This window comes from Carcharhinus amblyrhynchos, chromosome 1 (genome assembly GCF_965287045.1).
Source record: "Carcharhinus amblyrhynchos chromosome 1, sCarAmb.v2.hapA, whole genome shotgun sequence".
Taxonomy (NCBI): Eukaryota; Metazoa; Chordata; class Chondrichthyes; order Carcharhiniformes; family Carcharhinidae; genus Carcharhinus; species Carcharhinus amblyrhynchos.
The window spans coordinates 119496747-119523638 of record NC_137324.1 but is presented as its reverse complement, the minus strand read 5'-3'; the positions used below and the strand labels follow the sequence as shown (position 1 = coordinate 119523638).

The 26892-nt window shown below is 40.3% G+C and overlaps 1 protein-coding gene across 1 annotated transcript in view; it reads left to right on the top strand.

Moving 5' to 3' along the window:
* The window catches only part of LOC145344555 (ankyrin-2-like), an 831416-nt gene that overhangs the window by 766509 nt on the left and 38015 nt on the right, over positions 1-26892 (top strand). The window contains exons 40-44 of the mRNA XM_080191753.1: positions 1530-1562; positions 8346-8367; positions 12829-18648; positions 24166-24246; positions 25525-25656. Of these exons, the coding sequence (XP_080047879.1) occupies positions 1530-1562; positions 8346-8367; positions 12829-18648; positions 24166-24246; positions 25525-25656 (6088 nt within the window). The remainder of the gene's footprint in view (positions 1-1529; positions 1563-8345; positions 8368-12828; positions 18649-24165; positions 24247-25524; positions 25657-26892) is intronic.

The window sequence follows — 26892 nt, the reverse complement described above, 5'->3', positions numbered from 1 at the left end:
GCCTTTTTGACAGCATGTAGGTGGTGACATATTAGACGTGGCAATTTTTAAGCATCTATTGTCAGTTGCTGTACTATTTCTCTATTGTATCCATCTAAGAGTAGAAATGTGTCTTGATCATGTGCAAAATATTTAAAGGTGCCACTTATGCATGTAAAGAAACTGCCAATAATTCTGTGGTATTCAGAAACTCCACTTAACCATAATCAGTGATTCAAATTGCTTATTTCACCACAGACTATTGTTAATGCTTTTTGCTGGCTCATCAGGAAGATCTTGGGCAGAATTCTCGCAAAAAGATTTGTGTCAAATTTGTGTAAAAACTGGAGTAATTCAAGCTTTTTTTTTGTCAATAGAAATTCAGAGAAGAATCTCCCACAGACTGTGCACTGCAGAGGCCATCAGTATGAATACAATTAAATTTCAGGTGGCAAGACCAATTCCCACTGGAGAGGCTGAAATCTGCATGCTGAGAGGGCTACTGTATATGTGCCCATCTGTCAGTGCTGAGATCAACGCATGCACAGTGGCCCTGCTCTGATGGTCTCCCGATTGTTGGTCAGCCCGACCACTTCTCCCTTCCAGCCTGCCGTGATCTCCAACCCCATCCCCTCTGATTTTCTCTCCCCTCTCGCTGTGCTATCATCCCAATCACTGGCCTTCCTGCTTCCCCCACTCATCCCTATTCAGAGTGGCAGTGGGACACCCCACCCCCACGAATTGCCTCATATGCCATGCCATGTCTGGGCAGTGCCAAGGTGCCCCCTTGGCATTGGCATGTTGCCCCTTGGGTGGTGCCAGGGGCATTGCCAGGGTACCAATGCCCAGGGGGCACACCTTGCTGCCCAATCCTCGGGGGAGGGGGGGTGGCCTGATTCCCATTGGAGTGAAAGGAGGTAGCAGAGGCATTGGACCACCAGCCCCCCAAAAGTGGGGAGCTACTGTAATCGCCGTTGCAGTGAAATACTCTGGCAGGATGGGAGACTTCAGTCCTGGGGCCGCTAATTGCATTTGAATCATATTAAAACGACTGCGTAAATTATCTTTGCACCTCCCCGCTGATTTCAGGCACAGATCGGAACTGTCAGAAATCTGTCACTGGGGGATGCAAGCAGGGCGCAAACGCTTGTGCAAACCCCATGAATCAACTGATGCAAGAATCTCCCGGCCTGGTGTGCTAAAACGTTAGGACAACGGGATGGGAGAATCACGGCCCTTATCTTTTATTCAATTTTCCATTATTCAGAACATGTGATGCTATTATTAAACAAGTCATTTAAACTAAAAACCTTGCACGTTGACTTGCACCATATATTGATAATAAACAACCTCATCAATGTTGGATGGATTCAATCTTTTTTCTGCTAATTTGGCTTTTGTATTGTACTGTGCTTCTCCGGAATAAAGTGTAATGTTGATGAGCTATGACTCCTTGATGCTCTTCTTATTTCTGTTTTATCACATCCCTTTCTAATTATTTCACGCTCTGCCTGTCTTCTTTCTTTCTGTTAACACCTTTGGATGAAAAGGAGTCAGACTCCGATCAGGAGCAGGAAGAAGAGGTAATTTTAACACTACTAATTCATTGTTGCTTAGCTATATCATCACTAATATTCTAACAAGGCCTGGAAATGATTCCAAAATGAAACCACACTGTTTCCAATAATTGTGCAGTATTATCTCCAGTTAATTGTCCATTGATTTCCAATGCCAGTTCTTTGGCAGTTAATTAAGAGGTTTAAATGTAAGTTTGAAATAAATAATGTATTGAGTTGCCTATGGGGTTTGTGGCAGCATGCAGCATAAAATGAAACTCTCGTCATTTCATCTACTACAAGAAAGTCAGTCTTTTTTTCTCACCAGTGTACACAACACCATTTGTTCTCTCCTATACATCTAAAATAATTAATTGCCTTTCTCTAGGGTATAATTCTACAGGCATCAGTCATCCTTCAATATCTCAGTGAAACGGTGATCATTCAGTTGTAATCCTTCAAATGGCTATTTGAAAGCTACTCAAGCCCGTCCCAGCTACTCAATCCTGTCCTTGGCTGTTACCAAGTGGTTACTGAATAACGACCAAACTCTGGAAGCCTTGCCAAATTATTATCCCCTAGCCCAAAAGGATACATACTGAAGTCATTATGGCACCTGTATTCTGCTATGGCTGAGAATCACCCACGTAAAAATAGGGTCAGAGAAAGGCCATTTGGCTTCTCGAGTCAGCTCTGCCATTCAATAAGATTGTGGCTGATCTGATTCTTATCTCCACTTTTCTGCCTGGCCTGAAATCCTTGACTTCCTTGCAGATCAAAAATCTGTTGAATTCAACCTTGAACATGCTCAATGATTCAGTCTCTACTGCTGTATGGCACAATTTCAGAGGCATAACCTTCGAGAGAATAGCTTCCTCCTCATTTCTGTCTTAAGTGGGAGGCCTCTTATTTTGAAATCAACTATTATGAAGCTAACTCAGCACAACACGGAAACCAACCAAGGCTTTTCCTGACCTGTATAATTCATCTGGTCATTGGATTGACATGTTGAGAATTGGCCAACATGTTCAATCTTAAAGGAGGCAAGCATTATCACTGTATGTACTATTACTGATAGGTACTTACAACAACAACTTACTATTCTGTAGCACTCTTTACATATAGAACCTTACATGTGATCAACAAATACAGGAGTTAGGAAGGAAGGATTGAGGTCAAAAGCACTGTGAGGTGAAAGGCCTCTCAGGCATTTACATGCAGAATTAAGTGAAAAATTGGAATTATCGAAGGAGAGAGTACCAGTGATGAGGAAGCATATTAACGGCCAAAAATGAGCAGGGAATGTCAAGTGGAAGGTAATGATGCACTCAATGATGTACAGCTGAACAAAGCAGTGAGGCATTGTTAGGCAAGGGCATTGAGAAAATCTGAAGGTGAGCACAACATTCTTTTCTCTAGGGTATGTGAAATTTTGTAGCTTGTTACCAACATGGTTAATGCAAATCATGGTGCAGGGCTGAAAGTATACAGTGGCATTTTGCATAAATTTTAGTGGGAGGTAGTGGGGAAGGAGAAATCAAGCCTTAGGTAATAAGGGGCGTGGATATGATTTTGGCAGTTGAGGGAGGGCACAACAGTGGATGATGTTTCGGCAGAGAAAGAAAATGATCTTAACAGAACACAGCACAGTCAGGTAGTCAGATGTTGACCGTGCTGGGTTGGGTGAGGAGAAGGAAGTGGGGTTGCCGAATTTGTATATCCCAGGGAGGTGCACACACCAGTGGTGATGCCTTTCAACATTTTTGGCATGTCTACTCCAGGACACTAACAAACACATTAGGCAGCTTATGTTCTGGAAGAACATGGTTCCTCCATCAGGAAGGTGCCTGCAGTGCCCATATGCCCCGGTTCCCATCGCCCCACCATTTTGTAAGGGTGTTAAAATGAGCTCCCTCGCTAACCTCATCTCAACCTCTTTTATAATGCTCTAACCCTCGTAAGATCTCACTTAACCTCTATGGACGGCTGCAACCAGATCCCAACCAAATTTTGCACTCACCCTCTGCATTCACAAAAGAATTATGGCAACATTACAGCAGAGGGATTGCTAATAATCCATCCTCAGGAGAGGAAGGGATCCTAAGCTGAAGTTTGAGCACAGTTTTGTAGATACTTGAAAAGGATTTATTGCTGTGAGTTCATTTAATAGATTGTATCAGCCTCAAGATAAAGGGGGGGCGCGGTTTAGAATGGAGTTGAGGAGGAACTTCTTCACTCAAAGGGTGGTGAATCTCTGGAATTCTCTGCCCGTTGAAGTGGTGGAGGCTGCCTCGCTAAATATTTTTAAGACGCGGGTTGATGGGTTTTTGATAAGCGAGGGGATTAAGGGTTATGGGGAGAGGGCAGGAAAGTGGAACTGAGCCACGACAGATCAGCCATGATCTTATTGAATGGCGGGGCAGGCTCGAAGGGCTAGATGGCCTACTCCTGCTCCTATTTCTTATGTTCTCATGTAATGTCCCATGAATTATGGTGTGGCTTGAAAGTTTAAATAATTATGTTACATGTAACATAATGTTACATGTAGAATGCTAAAATAACTTCACCTTACTAGCTGGTAGCACTATGAAAATTGCAGAGCTGAGTTTACTGGCCCATTCCCTGCTATTTCTGACACACCATGGAAATGATTAGCCTTTTTCAGTCAGGAATCTGTTTGTAACATGCACGTGGGAGACCAATGTCAGATATCTACAGGTGGAGCACATTCATTCAACTCAAAGATACTTGTTGTAAAGCAACCTAATCAAGGGCCTTTAGTCAGACAGCCAAAAATCACTTAGGAAAATGTGGGAGAAGGCCTCTGATGCTGATTTTGTGAGAGCAAGTGAAGCACAGATATTCCTTCTGGCTTCTCAAAACTCTTCTGAGCCATTGCTAAGCCAATTGTGAAATTTGTTACATTTTTTCCCCTTTATTTCCATTTCACTCTAAACTTCTGGTTTGGTTCCACATATTTCCTGCTTCTCCTTTCTCCAAAGGAAAGCTACAAGCTCACAGTTCACTGATAGCTATGCTTCATTAGCTTACCATCAATATAGCTTCACTTCTTACTGAAGGCATGGAGCACAAATGCCAAATCCAAAATGTGTTCCAATCAAATAACAGTGTACAACACTTAAATGGACTGAAAACATCTACTTTTCTTGGATTGTCTTTTCTTTTTAGAATTTAACCATCTGTCTAAGTCAGAGCTGATCATCATCTTAAAAGAGATTTGCCTGCTTGTACTTTAGATTGCCAACCAACCTCTTTGAAACACCCCTCCCCCCACCTCATCCCAGGGATGGCCAGATGATGTGCCTGATGCTATGCCTATCTGCTGTTCTACTGGATTGTCTTGAAATGCAAGTGTGAAGATTTCACAAAGGTTCCCAATTCTCCTTGATAGAAACTCGAAAAAGTAGAGAAATGCACCGTTTATTGTTTCTGTCAATCTTTTGCCGAAGTTAGCACCGGGGTGGCACGATGTCCCAATGGTTAGCACTACTGCCTCACAGTGCCAGGAACCACGGTTTAATTCCAATCTCGGGTCACTATGTGGAGTTTGCACATTCTTCCCATGTCTGCGTGGATTTCCTCCAGGTGTCCCGGTTTCCTCCCACACTCCAAAGGATGTGCGGGTTGGGTTGATTGGCCATGCTAAAATTGACCCTAGTATCAGGGGATTAGCAGAGTAAATATGTGGGGTTACAGGAATAGGGCCTGAGTGGATTTGTGTTCAGTGCAGACTTAATGGGCTGAATGGCCTCCTGCACTCTAGGGATTCTATTCTATGGAGATCTGGAGAACCTCCACAGAAATTTCACCTGCATGAGTCTGAAAGGAGTATCAATCCAAAGTACGATGCAAATTATGACATTCCACAAACTAGTCAATTTATTTACTTTGGGTCACCCTTTAAATCTTGAGGGAATGTAGAATGGGATTTTCCAGTCCCAACAGTGGCAGGCACCATGAATCAGTCAGGAAAATTTGGAGAATGGCTGTTCTATCAATTTTTCCATCATGCCTGTGACAATGGTGAGACTAGAAAATTCAAGCCATGGTTTCTAATTATTAGAAGTAATTGAGGCAAAACTCCAAAACATTCATCCAACATCATTCCCTGCTATTTATCCATGACTGTCAGTCCTCCATACACAACGTTCCTCACTCCTAGTAAAGGTCAAAGAGGATGGCAGTGATCAGGAAGCTGTGCAAAATAAGGTACAAGAATAAGCAATAGACATCTAGAGCATTTGGAACTTGTATAGAATGTCTCTAGAGATGCCAGCAAATACAGCATTGGAGTAATTGAGTCTTGGAGAAATAGTTGCTGTGAACGAAGCAATGAAGTGCATAAGATGATCTGGGAATGACTCTCCGTGGGTTACTTCAAGGTAAAGATATCAATAAATATTTCAGTGGTTGAAAAGGTAAAAGAGGATGGAGGGGGCGGCAAAGGCAAACATTGCATTCAGACTGCCTAAGTATATCCATTATCCTGTTAATCCCATTCATTAAACACAAAAGCAGCTAGAAAATAAGGAGACTACTAGACAACACCATTGAAGTGCACACCAATTAAAAATGGTACATTTCCTGGCCTTGTAATAACTCATGCATATTATTTTAATGATTACGATTAGTTTATAATGACTGGCTGTGAGAATTTTTTTGTCTGTTGTGGATAAGGTACATATGTTTACATTCTGCTGTTGCTATTAGATTTTACAGTTGTTGTTTTGCATGTACAAATTAAGTTATAATATCTATAGGTGAAAACATTGGGATACATTAAAAAGTAATGATATTATCAACACTCTGGCCCAGACTAATGCTCTGGGTCAGGTGCACAGAGTTGGGAAATTTCTCGGTCTCTCAAACCGATCAGGAAAAAGAGGCCTGGAAGGTCAAATTTTTTGCTCTGGTGTTGAGGTGAGAGGGTCATAAGAACATAAGAAATAGGAGCAGGAGTAGGCCATCTAGCCCTTCGAGCCTGCCCCGCCATTCAATAAGATCATGGCTGATCTGTCGTGGCTCAGTTCCACATTCCCGCCCTCTCCCCATAACCCTTAATCCCCTCTCTTATCAAAAACCCAACAACCCACGTCTTAAAAATATTTAGCGAGGTAGCCTCCACCACTTCAACGGGCAGAGAATTCCAGAGATTCACCGCCCTTTGAGTGAAGAAGTTCCTCCTCAACTCCGTTCTAAACCGCCCTCCCTTTATCTTGAGGCTGTGCCCCCTAGTCCTACTATCCTTTCTGAGCGGGAAGAGTCTCCCCACCTCTATCCTATCCATCCCATTCATCATCTTATACGTCTTAATGAGATCTCCCCTCATTCTTCTAAACTCTAACGAGTACAAGCCTAGTTTATTCAGCCTCTCCTCATAGCTCAACCCCCTCAACTCTGGTATCAGCCTAGTAAACCTCCTCTGCACTCCCTCCAAGGCCAAAATATCCTTGCGTAAGTACGGCACCCAAAACTGCACACAGTACTCCAGCTGCGGCCTCACCAATGCCCTATACAGCTGCAGCAAGACCTCCCTACTTTTATATTCAATCCCCCTCGCTGTGAAGGCCAGCATCCCATTCGCCTTCCTGACCACCTGCTGCACCTGCAAGCTGGGTGTTTGCGACTCATGCACAAGGACCCCGAGGTCCCTCTGCACCGTCACCTGCTGCAGTTTTTCGCCACGTAAGTAATAATCCTTTCTACCATTATTCCTACCAAAGTCACGAGTGGGATGTGGTGGAGGGAGGAGGTGGGGCAGGTACACGGAAGGGGGTGCAGACAGGAATAGGTGCAAAGGCTGCTAGGTATGGGGGCAGGTTGTCCTGCATCCACTGACATCATGCAAAAAAATTAAGATGGAGATGTCACTTTTTTTAAAAAAAACTTTTTGATAGAAGACTTTCAATATATTGAAATTCATTCAGCTGAACTGTCTTGTAAAAAAAAAGTCACGTAATTATTTAATCCCTTTTATGGAAATGAACTTTTTCTGCATTTTTAGAATTAAGAATCTATCATAGTTAAATCCCTTGACAGTTTGATAGTTTTGATGATTTTTTGGTCATTGTTTGATGGCTTGACAGTTTATTGACAGTGTTAACAGTTATATGACAAACTTACAGTTTTTTGACATTTCTAACAGTCCTTTGAAAGCTTGATAGCTCTTTAACTAATTGCCAGTTCCACTGAGTGCACATTTTGCACACATTTATGCCTACTCTTCACCTGGCCCCTCCCAAAGGGCACCTTACATCTCAAATGATACCTTGGTTATACGAAGAATCCATAAGTTTCAGACGTGCTTGTACTATGTCAGAATTGCACATATCTGGTTCCAGTTATTAACTTCACCAAAACACACATGAATGGAGGCAACTGCTGATTTATAGGGTCAGCTGCCTCCAAGAAACACACTGTGCAATTTGGAACGCCCCTCTCTTCGATTCCCCACCCTATCTCCCACCCACCCCAACAAAAATGCCTGGTGGTCTTCACAACCAGATTGCTGCATGAAAATTCAGGCCTCTATCTTTGGCACAATGATAGTAGTCATGAGTCACTTAATGAGATGTGAAAATATTCCAAGGAAGATTCTCCCCCCCAGCTTAAATTCCTGCGTCTGAGGAAGTATTTAACCTCGATTTTATACTTTCCCAGTGCGTGAGACAGGGAACTGGGTAGTATGGGGGGCTGCGCACAAGCCCTTCCACTGTTTCTGGTAATCATAACCAGTTTCAGCTGATGAAATATATCATGTATTTATTTTCTACCTTTATTATTTTACAGGTGACCGGAATTCAAGATAAATGTAAGAATATTTTCTATCTGTAAAATATAAGTATTAAGATAGCATTAGAGTATGAAATTTAAAATAATTTAACAACCTGTTACTAATGCTTGTAGAGATAACACTAATTCTGTTTACAACTCTTTAATTCATTAAAAATACTAGTATTTTACTTAGCTTAAATAAAGCATTAATAACTAAATAATCAGTGTATCATCTAAGCATCCATTTTCCTTTGACATCCCTTATAGTCCTGCTGTGCCTTTTGCGCTCATTGTGAAATACTTTCATTTTTCTCATGTTTCTCTTTCACGCTCTTTGATGAGCAGGAGACATGCCTCCTTCATGTCTCACTTGACATTTAGTTCCATTATATTTAAGTAAGTGTTCCAATATCAGAATTTCAGCTGCTGTGGTGAAGTACAGTTTTGGTTTTCCATCTTAAATCTGAACACACAAATGAAACAACAATACCCAACACCATCTTTTGAAATATTCTACTTTAAGGATATTGCTAGGTTTAGTTTTGAAGCATTCCAAAATACTAAACATATAATTGTCCTTTGAGATTTTAACACACTTATGTGCTCTGGTGTTTTCAATGCCTTTACAATCACACAGTTCTCCCCATTTGCTTTGATTGAAGGCTAGTCTGTGAAATGTATGATAGCAGTAATACATTTAATTTAACAGTGCACTTGTGTGACAATCATACCTACCCAATTTGTTCCACAATGTGCTAAGGCTGCCAAAGCCTGGGTCTGACCTGTCCACATAGTAATGTACATTGCAGATACCAATAGGAAATGCAGTAACTGTCATGTTCAATATTGCACACATGCCATTGTTTTAAAAATATAGTTACAGTTTCTAGTTGCAAACAATGCCCAATGTCAGGGAAAGTCAGTAACTCCAATACCAAAGTGCTAGTGTACATTAGGTGCAAAATTTTGGCCTGGAGAAATAATCTCCTGTGCCTTCACCAACTGTTAATATTTCGCAGTCTGGTACTGTAATACATTTTTGGAAATGTAGAGAAAAGTCATTTCTTGAGGTAACTGCACTACTAAATGCATTCATGCCATTTCAATAACAAGAACTTGCATTAGTATAAAATATCTGACCGTGCTTCATGGGCACAATGGACAATACACACATACAATATTCCCTCATACATATTACGGGAACATTTTCCTCCTCCTAATCAAATTGGGCTGCTGCCCAGATGGCTTGTCCCTGTCACTGCCCCCTGGCATAGTCCGACACTACTTGTACCAACCTGCACCAGAGAGCATGTCTCCCCCTGGGACTATACTGAGCTTGGTGCATCCAGCGGGATCCCCTCAGTTGTTTCCAATTTTCATAAAGCTGTTGTGAACCTCGCTGATATGACATAATGTGGGGAGATCATGTGGCATACAGGTCCTTTAATAATACGTAAATTAATTAAAATGTATTTAAATGTGGTTCCCGCCCACAAATACTGGGAACCTCACTACGTCAGCAGAAAGGGGCAGGGAAACACTGCTAGTGAGGATCTCGTTTCCTGACTCTCACGAGATTTTTTGCCTGGATCGGCATGCTCACAGCTTTTGAGTTAACCCCATGGCTACTGCACTGAGCAAGGGCTTGTCAGACTATCAACTAATGCAATGATTACAGGAGACCATGGCCAAAAATAGAGAAAACAGGAGCAGAATGGTTCCAACTGTGTACATGAATAGTTACCCAGAAAGTGTTTGAAAGATTGAAACCATTTCTGGGTAACTATTAGACAGACTCATATCGACATCATGGGATGCACCCTACCCCACACACATGCACACACGGACACACACATCGTCAAATCTCCAGGGTCCTTCCCAACCTCATGGGGTCGCTCCCAACCTCAACTTCTCTCCATAGGGATTACCCCTGCAATAGGATTGATCCTCTGACAGGATTCCCCCCACCCCACTCTGGACAGACTGCCATGGATGGGGTCATTTCAAGCATAGTCAGTAAGCAAGGGATGGGGTAAAATATCTGAAACATCATCCAAAAATTATTAACGAGAATGATTCGAGGGATAAGGAACTTCAGTATGAAGTTTTCCTTGGAGAAAAGAAAGACATTCAAAATCAAGAGGGATCTGTCAGAGTAAATAGGAAGGAAATTGTTCCTGTTCATGAAAATATCAAGACTGAGAGGTCACAGATTTAAAGTAATTAGTGAAAAAAGACAACTGATATGAAGGAAAGTTTTTTGATGCAGCAAGTGCTTAGGGTCTGGAATATATTGCCTGAGAGTGTGGTGGAGGCGGATTTAACTGAAGCATTGAAAAGGGAATTAGATAGTTATCTAACAAGAATGAATGTACAGGGTTATCGGGAGAAGGAAAGATAATGATACTCCGGTGCACATATGATGGGCCAAATGGCCTTTCTCTGTGCCAGAACAATTCTGTGATTCTGTAATTTAAAGCAAGGCCCATGGAAACAGCTAGGTGGGAGTTTAAGGTCATGTTGGAGCTAGTGTATAAGTAAAAGTACACTGTCAAAAATTCATTTATTATATAATGCAGTAATTTTGAAGAGACAATGCTGAGCAATCCAGCAGTAGGCAAAGATGAAGCCAGGAGGAGGCAGATAAAAATCAGATTTTATTTCAGCTTTTGAGATAAATGGAAGGGCAATAAATAGCAAGAGCCCAAAAAGAGAAAGGAAGGCCATCAAAATGTAAACAGACTTTTCAACAAACAGGAGTTTTTTTTTATTCATTCATTTGATTAGGGCATCAAATGTGGGTCAGGCCAGCACCTAGTGCTTTAAGAAGGTGATGCTGAGCCACCACCATTTGTACTGAACAGTGCCATAGTGCTGTTAGGTAGGGAGCTCCAAGATTTTGATCCAGCATCAGTAAACTGATTGTTTATGATGAAGATTATTTTCTTGTGCTAAGTATATAAAATCTTTTACAAAGTTCATTTTTTTGTCCTATGCAGATCACATTAAATGTATGCAAATTGTGCCAGGTTAGGTCTACAGCTAGGGGAATTGTGCTATTTTATGGGTATCAATGGGCATTTATTTTTTGTACTGGAATAATGAAGAAAGTGTAAACACTGTACTTAAAATAAAAAGCATATTGGCTGGAATTTTCTAGCCCACCCTACCCACAGCGAGTTCTCTGCCAACGGGAAGGGTCGGAAAATCCCAGTTAATTTAAGATTGTGTCACTGCAGAGTCCCCTCATATTGAACGTAGAAAGATAAAGTTATCAGCTCATAGTAAATTACAATTACAGAAACTACTAAAGTGCCTTATTTCACAAAACCTAATATGCATAAAATAAGATCACTCACAAATCATATTTGAACTTTTAAATTCAAGCTTCCAAATTTTCTTTCCCTTAAAGAGTGGAATCTATTTTATGCTGGATTTGTTTACCAATTTCAACAAAATGCACTTCTATGAATTGTCTGTCCTGCTTTTAAATGTTCAGCAACAATAGCCACTGTACTTCACCACAATGTCATTTAACATTAAAAAAGAATTGCCTTTGTTTTCAGTGCTTACATAAGGCTGCATGCCTTGTGCTATCAGAACTTTAGTTTTGCATGGAAATAACTTGGCTTAAGCGTTCTGTGTGTTTGTGTGAGTGTTTCAAAATTTTAATTTTGCTATATCCACCATATTTTTTTTCTGAATTCACCACTTGTTACATTTTTGATATATATCCGTAGATCCTCTTTGGTTTGTCCATTTTTATTAATTTGGTTCATTCTTTGCAAAAGTGATTTTGTTTTTGTTTAGTTGTCAGAACAACTAGGATGTTCCAAGGAAAGGATCTTACTTCATTTGAATAGCTTTTTCTTTACTATGTGCCTTTAGGTTTGAGATTCTTCTTGTTGAAATGCCGGTTTGCAGCTGGTTCAGATAATATACATTCATTGCAGTTTTTCAGTTCTAGTTCCTCAAAAAATAACCATTCACGTAAAAAAAATTTAGACATAGAGGGCTACAAATGTTGTTCTGACAGTTTGCTAGTACTGGCTTTCTTTAAGAGGAAATCAGCTTTCTGTGGTTTCTGATCTTTTCCTTTAGACATGAATCTGTTACATCTAAACAATCTTGAGATGCCTATCTCTGTGTAAATCCACTGCTCCTATTTATTTCAGTTTGTTAATTTGTTGATGTCCTGATTAATTCAATTTGTTATTGCTTTGGTGTTGTACGTGGTGTGGATGTGTTCTGGTGAAAATAAAACAAGTTATTTCCTGCCTTTTTCTTTCCAATTTTGAGTTGGCTTTGCTTTGCAATTGTACCCATCCTCAGACCTTGTGGATCCCTGTCTACCATCAAAAATCCATTTTTTATTTTGGCCTACCACTTCAGACTCTGTATTGTGTCATCCCGATTACATTTTCCAATCTCTGTTTTTTGAATCCCACCTTTTTTCAAAAAAAATCAAAAATTCGAACCATTTCTGTCAAAAACAAAGATGAAGAAGAGGAGACTGAATCTGCTGAGATCTCTTCTGCCATAAGATCACACCTGGTCCATGATGTGCCTGTCCTAGCAAGCCCAGACTTGCTTTCAGATGTGTCTGACATGAAACAAGATTTAATCAAGGTAACGAAAATTTTGAAAACAGACTCAACAACAGGAAGTAAAGGAAGTCCGATTGAGGTGAAAGAATTAGCAAAAGAAACTGAAGAAGAACCAGGTGAGCCCTATGAAATTGTAGAGAAAGTGAAGGAAGACTTGGAAAAAGTGAGTAAGATTTTAAGAAGTGGAACATACACAGGTGAAGAACCTATACACGAAGCCATTGGCTCTGGAAGAGATGAAGAATCTCTGGAAGAAGATTGGATCATTATCAGTGATGAAGAAATTGAAGAAGTCAAGCGAGAAATACCAGCTGAGGTGTGTGAACCTATGTTTGTAGAGAAGAGGATTGACAGGGGAATCACAGAGAAGATTGAGAAAGACATGAGTGGAATGCTGAATTATTTAGAAAATGATCTGGGTACATATTTGACACAAGAAATAGTAATACCTTCAGCTGTTTGCCAAGTAGATACCGTTCAAGAAAAAATTGATGCAATGATTGTTGTCAAAGATGCTAAAAAGGGAACATATCAGGTTGTTTCAGAAACTGTATGCTCAGAGGGGGGCAAAGAACATGAACTATTACACAGAATAAAAGACCAAACTACATCAGTTTCTGGAAAAACAAAACCTGTGTTTGAGAGATTTAAGGAAGAAAATACTACAATGTATTTCAAGGATCCTGCATTTCAAGGCCCAACTATAGATATCAGGACCGAGGTTAGAAAAGTGCAGGAGAATATTATCCCTGAATCTGATTTCGCTAAAACAGTGAAGGAAGACACCACATTAGTGCCCCCAATTGTTGCAGATGACATTTCACCTTTGGTTGAAGAAACTCCCATTGGTTCAATAAAAGAAAAGGTCAAAGCTCTTCAGAAGCGTGTGGAGGCAGAGGAAGGACAACGAAAACAAACTAAAGCTCCTATAAAAGATGAGATTTCCACAACACCAATTAAACGAGTGACAAACAAAGATGTCCCTGTTTCTTCTGTTGTTACAGAAAGGCTTGAGGAAACAATGTCAGTGCGTGAATTGATGAAAGCATTCCAATCAGGACAAGATCCATCCAAGAAAATGTCACGACTCTTCCAACACACATCTGATGCTTCACAACCAGAAAAGCAAACTTTGAATGAGTTAAAGAAACCAGAAGAATCTCATCATGTATGTGAAAGAAAAGAAAGTCAACCAGATTTACTTGCCCATACAGTTGATAAAGAAGCTAAGGCTAATGAATTAGAACTTTCATCGAAAGATTTTCAGCCAGAAGCGCTTTCACAAGATATGTTGCACAGAAGTGACAGTGGAAAAGTTGCAGTCGCTCCAATTTCACGTAGCACAGGGGAAGTAAGAACAGAGGTTACAGCAAAGAAAAGGATACCATCAAGCAAAGATAAGCAGGCAATCTCAATATCCATTGAAAGAAATAATGTGAGCTCTGCAACATCAGAAAACTATGAATCTGTTTTTACCGATGATCTTGAAAAGCAAACTGAAATACACAGTAGCCGAATAACTGTGACTACTGATTTGCAGATCAGCCCGGACAGAAAAACGTCTACTGATTTCACTGATGTCATTAAAGAGGAGTTAGAAGATAATGACAAATATCAACAGTTTAGGCAAACTTCAGATACTCCTGAAGCAGAACTTTATCTTGAACAAGTAGTGACCAGTCCAATTCACCATGATCTAAACATTAGTTTCCCACAAGAATATGTGAAGGATGGATTTACAGCAGACATGGCATTACAAAATGGTGCCCTTGACGACAGCTCAGAAAGCCTAAAACATGAAGGTATTGCTGACTCTCCTAGCTTTAGCTTAGGTGATGGCACACCTCAGATTAGCTCTGAGGAGAGTTACAAACATGAAGGTCTTGCAGAGACGCCTGAAACAAGCCCTGAAAGTCTGTCCCTTTCACCAAAGAAAACGGAACAAAACACATTAGAGAAAAATGACGTTGGAGACCTTGTCAAAACAGACAGCAAGGACCAAAAATATCAGAAAAGCACACTTTCAACACAGACTACTGGTTATACCACTGTCACAGAAAAGGGAGGTGACCCTGTTATGAAGTCACCCACCATAATGGGAGAGATTGTGGTGAATGATATTTCACCACACGAGAAAATGCAGACGTATGAAAATATCGTCTCAACTGAAGCACTTTCTGATGTAAAAGCTACAAAAGAATGCTCTGATGGCATTGATACTGAACTAACTGCAGATTCTGGCTGCGTGGAGTATGATGGATTTCAATCCACGGAGGTCACTCAAGCCACATCTCTTTTAGATGAGATTGATGAACAGACCACTAGTGAATCAGTCTCTGCGCTTAAAGCTGCAGATGATACCAGTGAAAAAGATGGTTTTCTACAGGAAGAAACAGCGTCTCTGCCCATGCTGGATGAATGTGACGTTTCATTGGAAAGTCAATTTGAAGACACAGATGCAAAATCTTCTGTTTCTATGCCAGAAGGGAAAGCAGCTCCAGATGTTTCTTTAAAAGAAAAAGACCAAAAAGCAGTTTCACCAGAGCACACAGCAAGAAGCCAAGGATTAGAATTATGCCTAACTGGAGTGTCACTCGATAGTCTCAGTCCATTGACAGATGAACCCATTGTCAGTCATAAAGATTCCCTAGAGGCGAGTCCTACACAGGATGATATTGACACAACTTCACACAAATCCCCAGATTCACTTGAGCCAAGTCCCATAAAAGAATCACCATGTCCAGATTCTCTTGAAAGTAGCCCTGTGGAGCAGAAGTTGAGCACTGCGATTTCCATTGCACAACAGAGTGAGAAGCCGGCTTTTACCGCAATCGCTGAGAAAAGAAGTGAGAGGATGGATATTTCTTTGGATGCTACATCTGTCAGAAGTCGCGTTTTCAGGGACATGCGGGGAGAAGGACCCATAAACAGAGAGACAAGGAAACTCATGTCACCTGAAGGAAGTGCAGAAGAAGATAGTTTGGATCAAGTATCACAAATGGAAAGTTCAGGAAAGAGCCCTCTTTCGCCTGAAACGCCAAGCTCTGAGGAGATTAGCTATGAAGTCACACCTAAAACACCTGATACACACATTCTGTCAGTTGCTGAAAAACCAATTGCAATCCCTGAAATCCAAGAGGAAATTGATGATGATGATGATGATGAATCCCCTGAGAAAGAATCAAAGAAAAGGTTTACACCTGAAGAAGAAATGTTTAAAATGGCAGCCAAAATTAAAACATTTGATGAACTAGAAGAGGATGCTAGATTAAAACGTGAAGGTAAAAAAGAACAAAAAGAATCTGAAATATCTCCAACTCCAACTCCTGCTATAACCAATGTAGATGAAGCAGAGGTAATTGTCATATCTCATGCTGAACATAGAAAGAGCTCCTCATCTTCAGAAAGTGAGCCAGAGTTAACTCAGCTCAGCAAAGAGGGTGAATGTGGATTGATTACGGAGCCAGTTATTCAAGTTGAACCTCCATCTCCACTGCCCCCTGGAGTTGAAGGTTCTAGCCCTGAAGATGCAGATCTTCACCCTATTGTGGGCAAAAAATATACTTTTAAGATAATAGATGATGAAAAGAAATCAAGTGCCCAGGTAGCAGAAGATGACAATGACATAGATTTGTCAAAAAGCAGAAGCTTGGACACAGATTGCAATGTTCTGGCTGATTCACTGTCTTGTGAAGCAGTGCCTAAAGTTATCATAACATGTGGAGGTAATGAAATTGATCATTTTTCTGAAGTCTGTTCTTTTACAGCTACTGGTGAGTCTATTGAAGGAACTAATTCTTCAGAAGCATCCTGTTTCATGCCTGAGGTAGAAGAGAATGATCTACTAACCGAGGAAGATGTCCAACGTCTTGAACGAGCTGCAGAAAAAAGAGATGAACTATGGGTGGATAGCAAACCCGAAGCATGTCAAGTAAAAGCAGATGACCAAAAGCAACTAGGCCAAGAAGCAGTTGTGGAAGCAGTTGACTGTGAAGAATATAAAGCAATTTTTACAGATGAAGCTACATTACATGACATACTCTCAAGGCAAGAAGAGCAGCTAAGCAAAGTGATAATAACTAAAACAGAGGCTGACCTTGACTCATGGAATACAATTCGAGAAGATGATGAGGCATTTGCAGCCCGTGTTAAAGAGGAAGAACAGAAAATATTTGGCCTAATGGTTGACAAACAGTCTCGAGGTACAACTCCAGATACCACACCAGTAAGAACTCCCACAGAGGATGGTACACCAATCAATGAAAAAAACCCATTCTTATTTCAAGAGGGAAAATTGTTTGAAATGACCAGAAGTGGTGCAATTGATATGAGCAAAAGGAGCTATGGAGATGAAAGTTTCCATTTTTTTCAAATCGGAGAAAATCAGGCTGCTGAAGCTTTAGCAGAAGCATTGAAAATGGAGGGAACTGATGATGAGGTGAAGTCCCTTAAAATTGATTGCATGTCTGATAGATTTGCTATGCAGTCTCAGGCTGAACTTGAATACAGTTCATCACCAGATTCAATGTCCAATATTGAATCAAGCATTCAATCCTCTACTGAGATAAGTTGCACAGATGAACAGGTAGCTACCAAAATTGAGCAAAAATCAAGAATTCCAATCAAAATGGGCATTTCTGCATCAACTAAACCTTCAAAAAAAGATTCTTCTGTACCTGAAGTGGCCGAAGTAAAGCCTTTTAACTTTGACGATGAAATAGATGCTGTTACCTCTCCTGAGTCAGCCATGACTCATGTCATGTTAGACTTTTCTACAGTGACGAGGACTATTAGCTCACAGCAGGCTGGAAAGAGTGATGATGATTCATCGGACTCATCACCTGAAGAGCAACGTTCAGTTATTGAAATCCCTACTGCAGTTGTTCAACAAACCCTTCAGGCAGAGGCAAAATCAAAACTTCCAGTCAGACATACTGCTGTTGTAACTGCCATACCTCGAGCACCAACTGCAACTGAAGACAAGGCTCCTTCACCATCTCGTTCATCCCTTTCAAGTGCACAAGAAGGAACTATAGATGATTCAGTAAAGTCAAAATCAAGAATTCCTGTTAAAGCTGTTGCACACAGATTAGACCACCACTCTTCATCTATGATGCCAGAAGTGAAAAAGACCTCAGAGTCCATCAAAATTCACGAAGTTAAATCTAGATTACCAGTGAGACAAGAACCGCGAAGCAAGTCTGAGTCTGATGCAGTCAATTCTGCAGAGTCAAAGTTTAAACTTTTCAATAAGGGAAGAAGTTGTGATACCGAACCTGATGCAAAAGAGCTGATCGACCACTTTGGCACTGGATCAGAAACATCCGAAAGTACTAAACCAAAAGTATTCCAATCAAGACTTCCAGTGAAGACCAAAGTTAGCCAAAGTTCACAAGTTGTAACTAGTTCTGCAAAAGGCAACAAGGATAAGTTTTTTGAACTTTACAAACATTCCATTGAATTCTTTGAGGAGATAAGTGATGAAGCTTCAAAGTTGGTAGATCGTTTGACAGAGGAAGAACGAGACCGTGAGGTGTTATCAGATGATGATAGCAGTGCTGTAGATAGTTCTATTGTAGAAACTGAACATCCCAGTGAAACACATCAACCTCTTCCTGAAGATCTGTTCGACGTGAGGCCTATCTGGGATGAATCTGTTGAAACCCAGATTGAAAGAATTCCTGAAGAAAATGGCCATGATCACTTTGAAGGTACCAGCCATCTACTGGGTTTCTTTGTGCTATAGCACATCAGAATTTGTAGTTAGCTTTGCAGTTCATTCAGTTAAAGCTTTTGTGATTGTTCATGTGGTCCTGCGAGAGTCTTGTGTTGTGGCTTTGTGATTTTCATGTTTTGTGATGTGTTACTAGACTGATCTCAAGATTGGCAAGCAGGAAAGGGAAAGAGGGGACAATCAGATATATGTCATAGAAAAACAATGGCAATTTATCAGAAGGGTCTAGCATTAGTAACTAGGTATCCTTGACCATTTTGAATTTGATTTTCCCACTTTGTTGAAGTAGTATTATGGAACTGAATAGATGGTCCAAAACATGCAAACTAATAATCACAGGGGCTGATTTTAACTCTGTGTATGTGGATGGACTTTAAGTAGGTTAACATTGAGCCTCATGTTAAATTTAAAATGTGGAGTTTAAATTTCATAAGAGGTTTGTAAAATAAATTGTTATTCATTTAATAAAATAATATAGTGATCTTTTACATATATATCTATATATATTGATCAAAATATTTAAATTTTGAATACTAGATTTTAACAAAATATATCACTTTAAGGGTGATGTTACTTATGCACAGAAGATTTCAAAATATCCAACCACAGTTTATCTAAATAACACAGTTTCTGTTTATATAACATTCAACAAGCTTCACAAATACTTCTTTATTTAGACTGGGAAAATTGAAATTCAAAGAGACCACTGCAAATCCAGCCTAATTGATAACAGGGATAGCAAGACATTAATTTCACTGACATTACCAGTGTGGACACTACCAGTTTGGAGTGAGATAGAAAAGTAAGCTAAGTTCTTTATTCAACCAACCACCTTGTCTAAGGAAGGTTTCTAGACTACTAGGTGCTAAGATTTATAGGATGGAATTTTCCAGGTCCCCACTGCCCACTTGGCAGGCTTTCCAGCAGTGAAAGCAGCTTGGCATTGGCTGATAGCAGGATCTTCCAATCCCGCCAAAGTCAATAACAATTTGCATGACTTGTTCATCCTGCTGCTAGGGAACCCACAGCAGAAGTTAACATTAGTGGAACCAGACGAACCTGCCAATGGAAAGGGCTGGAAAATCCCATCCATAGTAATTTTGCTGCATTATCCATCTTAAACCAGGATGATGATTATTCCTTATAAGTGGTTAAAAAAATGTAACTTCTAAAAATTACCAAAAGACCAAAATGTACTGGGGAGACTTGGAGGGAACAAACCACTGGAATTTGGGTAAAGGCAAATGTTAAACCTTCCTTAATGTATGCTCAAGATTGGTATAGGATCATTTTCCCATGGCTTAAGTAAAACAATTTCAAATAAAATTTACTTCAAAAATTGTAAAGAAAAGTGTTCTGAATACAAATCCTTACAATTAACATGGTTTTTATTTAACTAGCAGAAGATTTCCCATTACATTACTGTGAGTTGAAGGATGTGATATTTTCTCCAATAATGCATATGTTATCAGCAAAGTGTGATAGAAAATTGTTCTGGGAAATAAGTGAGATTATCACGTGGCATCTACAAAGGTGTAGCATTGGATTCGCGATTTGGTGGTTGAGAGTTCAAATTCTTCCATGACAAGTATTGGAAGTAAATTCCATAAAGCTAGTAATTATATGCTAGCACCAGAAGATAAACGTGAAGGCTATATAATTGTTGCAAAGGTCCCAGCTGGTTAACTAATATCCAACAGAGAAGGGAATATGACATCGCTGCTCAGTCTAGTCTTTATGTGACTCCAAACCCACACAATGTGATTGATCATTGATATCTCAGAAATTAGAGATGGGCAGCCATTGCTGTCTTGCTTGTATTGATTACATCCCATGATTAATTATAAAATGCAAAATATTTTGTAAAGATGCTTTGGGTTTCCATAAGAGTCCTGAAGAAAATATCTTTCACAGTGCTGGCGATATATGCAAACATTTTTGCCAAACAATTGTTGCACTGACAACTGTGGCGCCTGAGTATACAGAGAGCCATCTTTTAAAAGAACAAAATGTTAGGATGATGCAATTGTTCACTGCGGTGAGGAAACACATGCATTCTTATATTTTTCACTGTAACGTTGTTTCCTAATTCTGAGTCTTCTACTTAGAACTCCTGCAACACATGTACCTATGAACATCTGATAATCGTGTTGAAACTGAGATTCAGTGCTATAATCCGTGCACAGGAGATAAATAACAATAGGAGCTCTCCCACCTATTTGCTGCAACTTCATCAAAGTGCTATGAAACTCCAGCGTAACAGCATGAATGGCACTTAGACAGTGGTTCCGAGATTTTTGTGGTTTTACCACCCATTATGGTGGGAATTCCTTCATGGTGGTTCAGCGCCTGTACGTTTAAATCCACAGAGGTGTTCGTTCAAGCGCAAGTAATATTGGGTTATAACTTTCAAGCTTCCCAGTGTCGGATTTGGGAGGAACCCCAGATGTGCTCGGACATGCCTTTTGGAACTTCTCGTATAAGGGTTTTTATGACAATTGTCCGGAAATGTAGACTTCCTCTGGGCAATTGTTCTGCACTGGGAACAATCTGATTTTAAATTGTGAACTTCAGATTATTCCAACTGTGTTTAACAAATAGTTACCCAAAAAAAGTTAGATTTTAACTTGTAACTTCTTGGTAACTTTTGTAAAGACCCAGACCGATAGGCCTCCCCATCCTCCATGGGACCTCCCTTCACCTCTCCAAAGATCTCCCTCCATCCTCAACTACCACCTCCCCATGGAATTACACACCCAACCCATCTCACCATGGGATTTCCCCCAACTTGAGCAGGCCTCCACCCTGAAAATCCGACTGCACCAGACCCACCAGACCTAACCAACCCAACCCAACTGGACTCATTCTCTCTCCTGCAAGCTCGACTCCACCCTTCCCTCCCACTCCAGACCTGACTCCCTCCCATGCACTCACAACCCACGCAACATGACCACATGGCACGAGCCACAGGCACGAGCCCCCCAATCACTTGCCTAAGGTCCAACTGCACCTCGACTTCTAAATACCCACCACCCCTCCCAGAAAATCTGCCTTTCACCCAAGATCCCCCAGTTCCTCCAGGCCCCTAATCTCCTATCCCCCACCTCCCAAATTGTATCCACTTACCTTAGAGAATTCTCCCTGTCAATTTTCAATGATTTTCTATGGGACCTTGACTTAGCTGGTTTATGACAGCTAGTGCCATTAAAAAAAAGGGAAGTATCCTCCTTCAGTTTGATGGAGTTAAAGTTGAATGCTCGGTCATGAGGACAATTGAGTTGCCTGGATCTTATCCAGCCTGAGTCATAAGGTCAGGTCAGAAGTAAATCCACAGAGGTAATTGGGTAAATAATTGTCACTCTGAAGAAGTTGTGGCCTGCTCACTTTCTTAATGGATTGACTAAAACTAATGGGACAGATGTTCCAGTTGAAATACAGCGAACATTAAATTGTTTGCTGCTGTTGCATGTCTAGGACTCAGAGGAAGTCCCAACATGCACGCAAGTGTAGGACTTGGAAGTCCTCAAAATGTACTTTAAAGTGAACTTTATGAACATTCGCCAACTCTCCCTCACCTTCATCCCCACCCATCCCTCCACTCTACCAGTACACCCCCACCCACTAACTCACACCCATCACCAATCTACCTGCCACACCATCCCTGACCACAACTCCAGCATTAATTTCAGCAATGTACGCATCTTTCAATATGGGAGGAATTCCAACAATTGTAGCAAGTCAAGCAATTTAAAGCCACAATTACTTTACCATCTGTTTCATTTTGAGTACTTTTTACATTCATCTCAAGACTTCAATCATTCTATTATTCTATGATTCTATGACTTTCTCATGTTTACTTGCATTGTATTAAATGTTAAACAAACTTAAGTCTGAAAGATTAAAAAATATTTTAAGAAAACACGTAAGAACTTAAAAAAAACCCTCTAAGGCTGCTGGATCATCAGGGGCATTTCTCCCACTGTTGACATCAAAAGGGGCATGGCCTCACCACTACCTCTTGTGGCTCTGTTCACAGATGATTGCGTCCTGTAGCTAGGACCAGAATCCCTAAAAGCGTAGTCTGAAAAGGAAAGGCTGCAGTTTAAATTGCGGTCAGTGGTGTGTGCCTCAGCTTCATCGTTGACTGGAAGATCTGGACAAATGAATTAAGAAGGGATTCACAAGTCCGCTGATATCTGCAAGTATATCCCATAAATATTTAATGTTCAATGCAGGCGTGCCTGGTCTGCCATTATTGGTTTGACTTGCACATGTTTGCCGATGTACAATACACCAACTGAATTTAGATTTTGGCCAGTTTAGAGATGCTTTTGCCTTTGTAAAGCAAGAAAAATGCAAATATGAAAAAAACGGCAGATTTCGAAAAACAAAAACAGCAAATGCTAGCAATACTGATAGATCAGCATTTGTGGAAAAAACAGCCAAGTTTGCATTTCAAATGCAGGCCTCTTTTTTTTTTATTCCCACAGCTTAATTCAAATTAATTTTTTAGACTTACTATTTCCATATTTTTAAAGTGTATTGTTCTCTGTAAGACCCCTTCTCGGGTGCCTCATTTAAAGTGACTTCAATTCTTCCTCATAACTCAGGTCTTCAACACTGGAGATCAACTTTGTAGCTCTTCTCAATACTCCTTCTAATGCTACAGGATTTGCCATGTTTTGCTTAATTGGTGCATTATCATGTGGGAGCCTTGACATGTTAAAAGCGATTCACTTTCCTTGAAAAATTATTTGATAATATTTCTAAATAGAATAAAAGTTATTAATGTATAATTCATTGTATAAAAATTATATAGCTGAATTTAATGCACAGAAAACATCCAATGGCCTTGATAATATCTTTTTGAAAAAATGGTTCATATAATGCTACTTTGTTCCTGGTAGGTACCAGCTGCCGACCAATGTATTAGATTAATCTTGTGGGGGCCAACCTTCTAATTTAAGTAATGTTAAACAGAAATGTTTAAGTAAAAGTAAATTTGAATGCCTTAAGCAAAAAATTATTTTCTTATTTTCTGATATCAGTGGAAGCCTGCTTAAATTTGATGTACGAACAGAGGTAACAGAATTAGAACATGATTCGTGAAGGTCAGTTATGTTAAAGCCTGTTTTATTTTTTAAAAAATTAGAAGGATCCTTCTAACATGGAGGATTGGCGGATTCTCAAGATTGGGGCAATTCCCCAATCCGAGTTGAGAAAGCTATTCTGTACTTTTGTCCAAAGTTTCCATTTCAAAATTCAGCAATTTGTTATGAATTATTCTTTTTAGCCAAGAGTGTATTTTGTATTCCTTCACTCCAAACTGGTTTGTCAGTGTTGTTCAACTTTCCTTCTATATTTAAAGCGAAAGACTTAATTTGGCAGTGTGCCTTGTTAGCATTCTTAATAGGATTGACTTCTTTGCCATAGAGTGCCTGTTTAGCCCTAACTGTTATACACAAGTTGTTGCTGTTTCTTTTCTTAATTAAAGCTGTGGATGCTCAAGAAGATTCTGAAAGAGCTGAGCAAAGGCTCTACCTTATTGCTGACCACCTTGGATTCAGCTGGACAGGTAAAACTCATAACTCAGTATCTTTGTGGTCTGATTTCTGAACAATTTCTTTATTTAAGATTGGTTTGGCTGTTAGTTCATTTTAGATCCGACAATGGCCACCATCCCAAGTGGTGCTGCTGGTACTGGCCTCTGATTGGGGCTGTCTCTGAGGAGCAAAAGTGCTGCCTGAATTCTATTGCCATGAGAGCAGGCATTCTTCTGCTGGGTGGTTCTCACCCCCAACTTTTCAGCTGGAGGCATGGGCAGGGTGATTAACTATCCCAGATTTCCTGGGACTGTCACTTATTTTAGGTGCTCGTCATGCCTCCTAGATGTTATGCAACCGGAATGATCCTTGTCCCATATTCCTGATTATGGAATCTCGCACCCACCCTGCTCCTACAGGTTCACACACCTCCACCTTATCCCCCACCCTAGCTTGGTGCCCATGTGTCCCCTAATACATTCCTGAGAGCTGGTCACTCTGACCATGGGAAACACGCCGCCCTATAACTGTAACACATAGTTGCAATTGTTTGGGCATTGATATTTCCTTGATCAGAGATGTCCCTTCTGATAGTAATTGGTCAGGTCATTGCCCTCGATCATACCCATGCAAAATCAGATTATTTATACAAAGGAAAGGCAGGATTGGAACGGATTGCTTTCTGTTGTTGTATCTCCCTGTACCTAGTGGTGTACAAGACAGATTTTCATCTGTTCCCATAGCAAGATTCTTTATCCTGGAGCAGGTCATTAGTCTGTCACCAAAGGCTTATAGCTTGAGGAGCGCGCTACTCCACATCAAGTGTAGCTGACCAGGAGACTCTCCCGCTCTTACTGTGCCATTGGCCTGTTGGAAGAATTTTGCAGGCCGATATTCAATCTGTTGGCTGTGTTATAAATGGTGCATTCATTGGTCATCAAGTCCTGGGATGGGGCTTGAACCCAGGGCTTCTGGATCAGAGGCAGGAATGCAACCTACTAGTCCACAAGACGTTTTTACATTAGAACAGGTAGTATTTATACAATGTTTAAAAACTAATAGTGGCAGATTTAATGAACGCTTGTTATTATGCGACTTGCAATTGACTGCTCCATCTCAATCCACCGAACACATTGAGAAATTACTTGTCATCGAATAATTGTTTTTTTAAAAAAAGACTTTTGGTCCTGAATTTCCCAACCTTTCATTTTGAGTTACTGGGAAGTCAGCAGAATGTCTCATGAAATGATATAAGCAGCAGTTGTAAATTTTGGGTACATTATTTGTCAATACATTTACTCACATTGTAGAGTTGGCCAGGGATCTGGACTTCAGTGAGGAACAGATCCATCAGATCAGAATTGAAAACCCAAATTCACTGGTGGACCAGAGTCAAGCATTATTAAAATATTGGATGGAAAGAGATGGCAAGTGTGCTTCAGGTGAGACGTTCATTGTTTTAAAAACTTGTACTAACATTTTATATGAAGTGTAAGAGTGAATTATGCATAGCCTGTACTTCATTGATTTATGTATAGGTTTGAATTTCATTCATATCTTGTATTAGTATAAGATAACCTCCAAAGTTACTAATATTTCCAGAAAAACAGCAATTAATTAACTGTTTATCTAATTAGCAGTATTGTTCAGTAAAAAAATTGCAATCTTCTGTACTTAGAAGTATGGTTTTAAAATAATTTTTCAAATATATCAGGGCTTACCACATAATTGGCAAATTGGTTTGTTGCCAGCACATCTCAGAACTTGCTGTTCTTTCATTTGCACTCAGCTAGACCGCCTCCAATTACTTCCTTGTCAGGTACCTGACCATCACCAAATTCCTATTCCAATCATTTATCACCCCTCATTCTTCCTTCACTCCTGCCATCACTGATGCTTTCAAAAACTTGTCTTGAAGAAACCCACAACAACACTGGATGCCTTCTCCTGGCATTTGCCAATTGATCCAATGTGGCATCTCACACTGGCATAAGTGTATTAGCATCTTCTCTGTCACTGACCTTCCCAAATTATGCTCCCCCTGGGGGCTAATCTAAGCAATTTTGTCTTGTCCCACAGACTACACCTATCACCACCTTCAATAACCACGCTGCACATTGCATTTTCCTCTAGAATCCATTATGAGCAAGCCCCATGCCATCTTCAAACTATTATGCATAATCGTATTGGCATCCAAGCTTTGATTAAACTTGGCTCAGGCTTCCTTGGCAAAAGTCTCCAAGCTACACTATACTGTCCATCATCCACAGAAACTCCTGGTGTGGCACCTTCGCCATCAGTGGCAAGTCACACCATGACCTTTTTTTTTCAGTGCTCCTCTGACACCTATTCCTTCAATCACCTAACAATGTTTTTTTTCCCTTATTTTCATGGGAAGTGTGCATCACTGGCAAGGCCAGCATGTGTTGCCCATCCCTAATTACCTTTAACAAAGTGCTGATGAGCCACCTTTATGAATCACTGCAGTCCAACTGGTGTACGTGCATCTGCAGTGCTGTTAGGAAAGGAGTTCTAGGTTTTTGACTCAGTGAAAGAATGACAATATAGTTTCAAGTTAGGATGGTGTACAATTTGAAGATCAAGTTGCAGGTAGTGCAGTCCTCATGAGTCCATTGCCCTTTTACTTCTAGGTGATAGATTTTTGTGGTTTGGTAGAT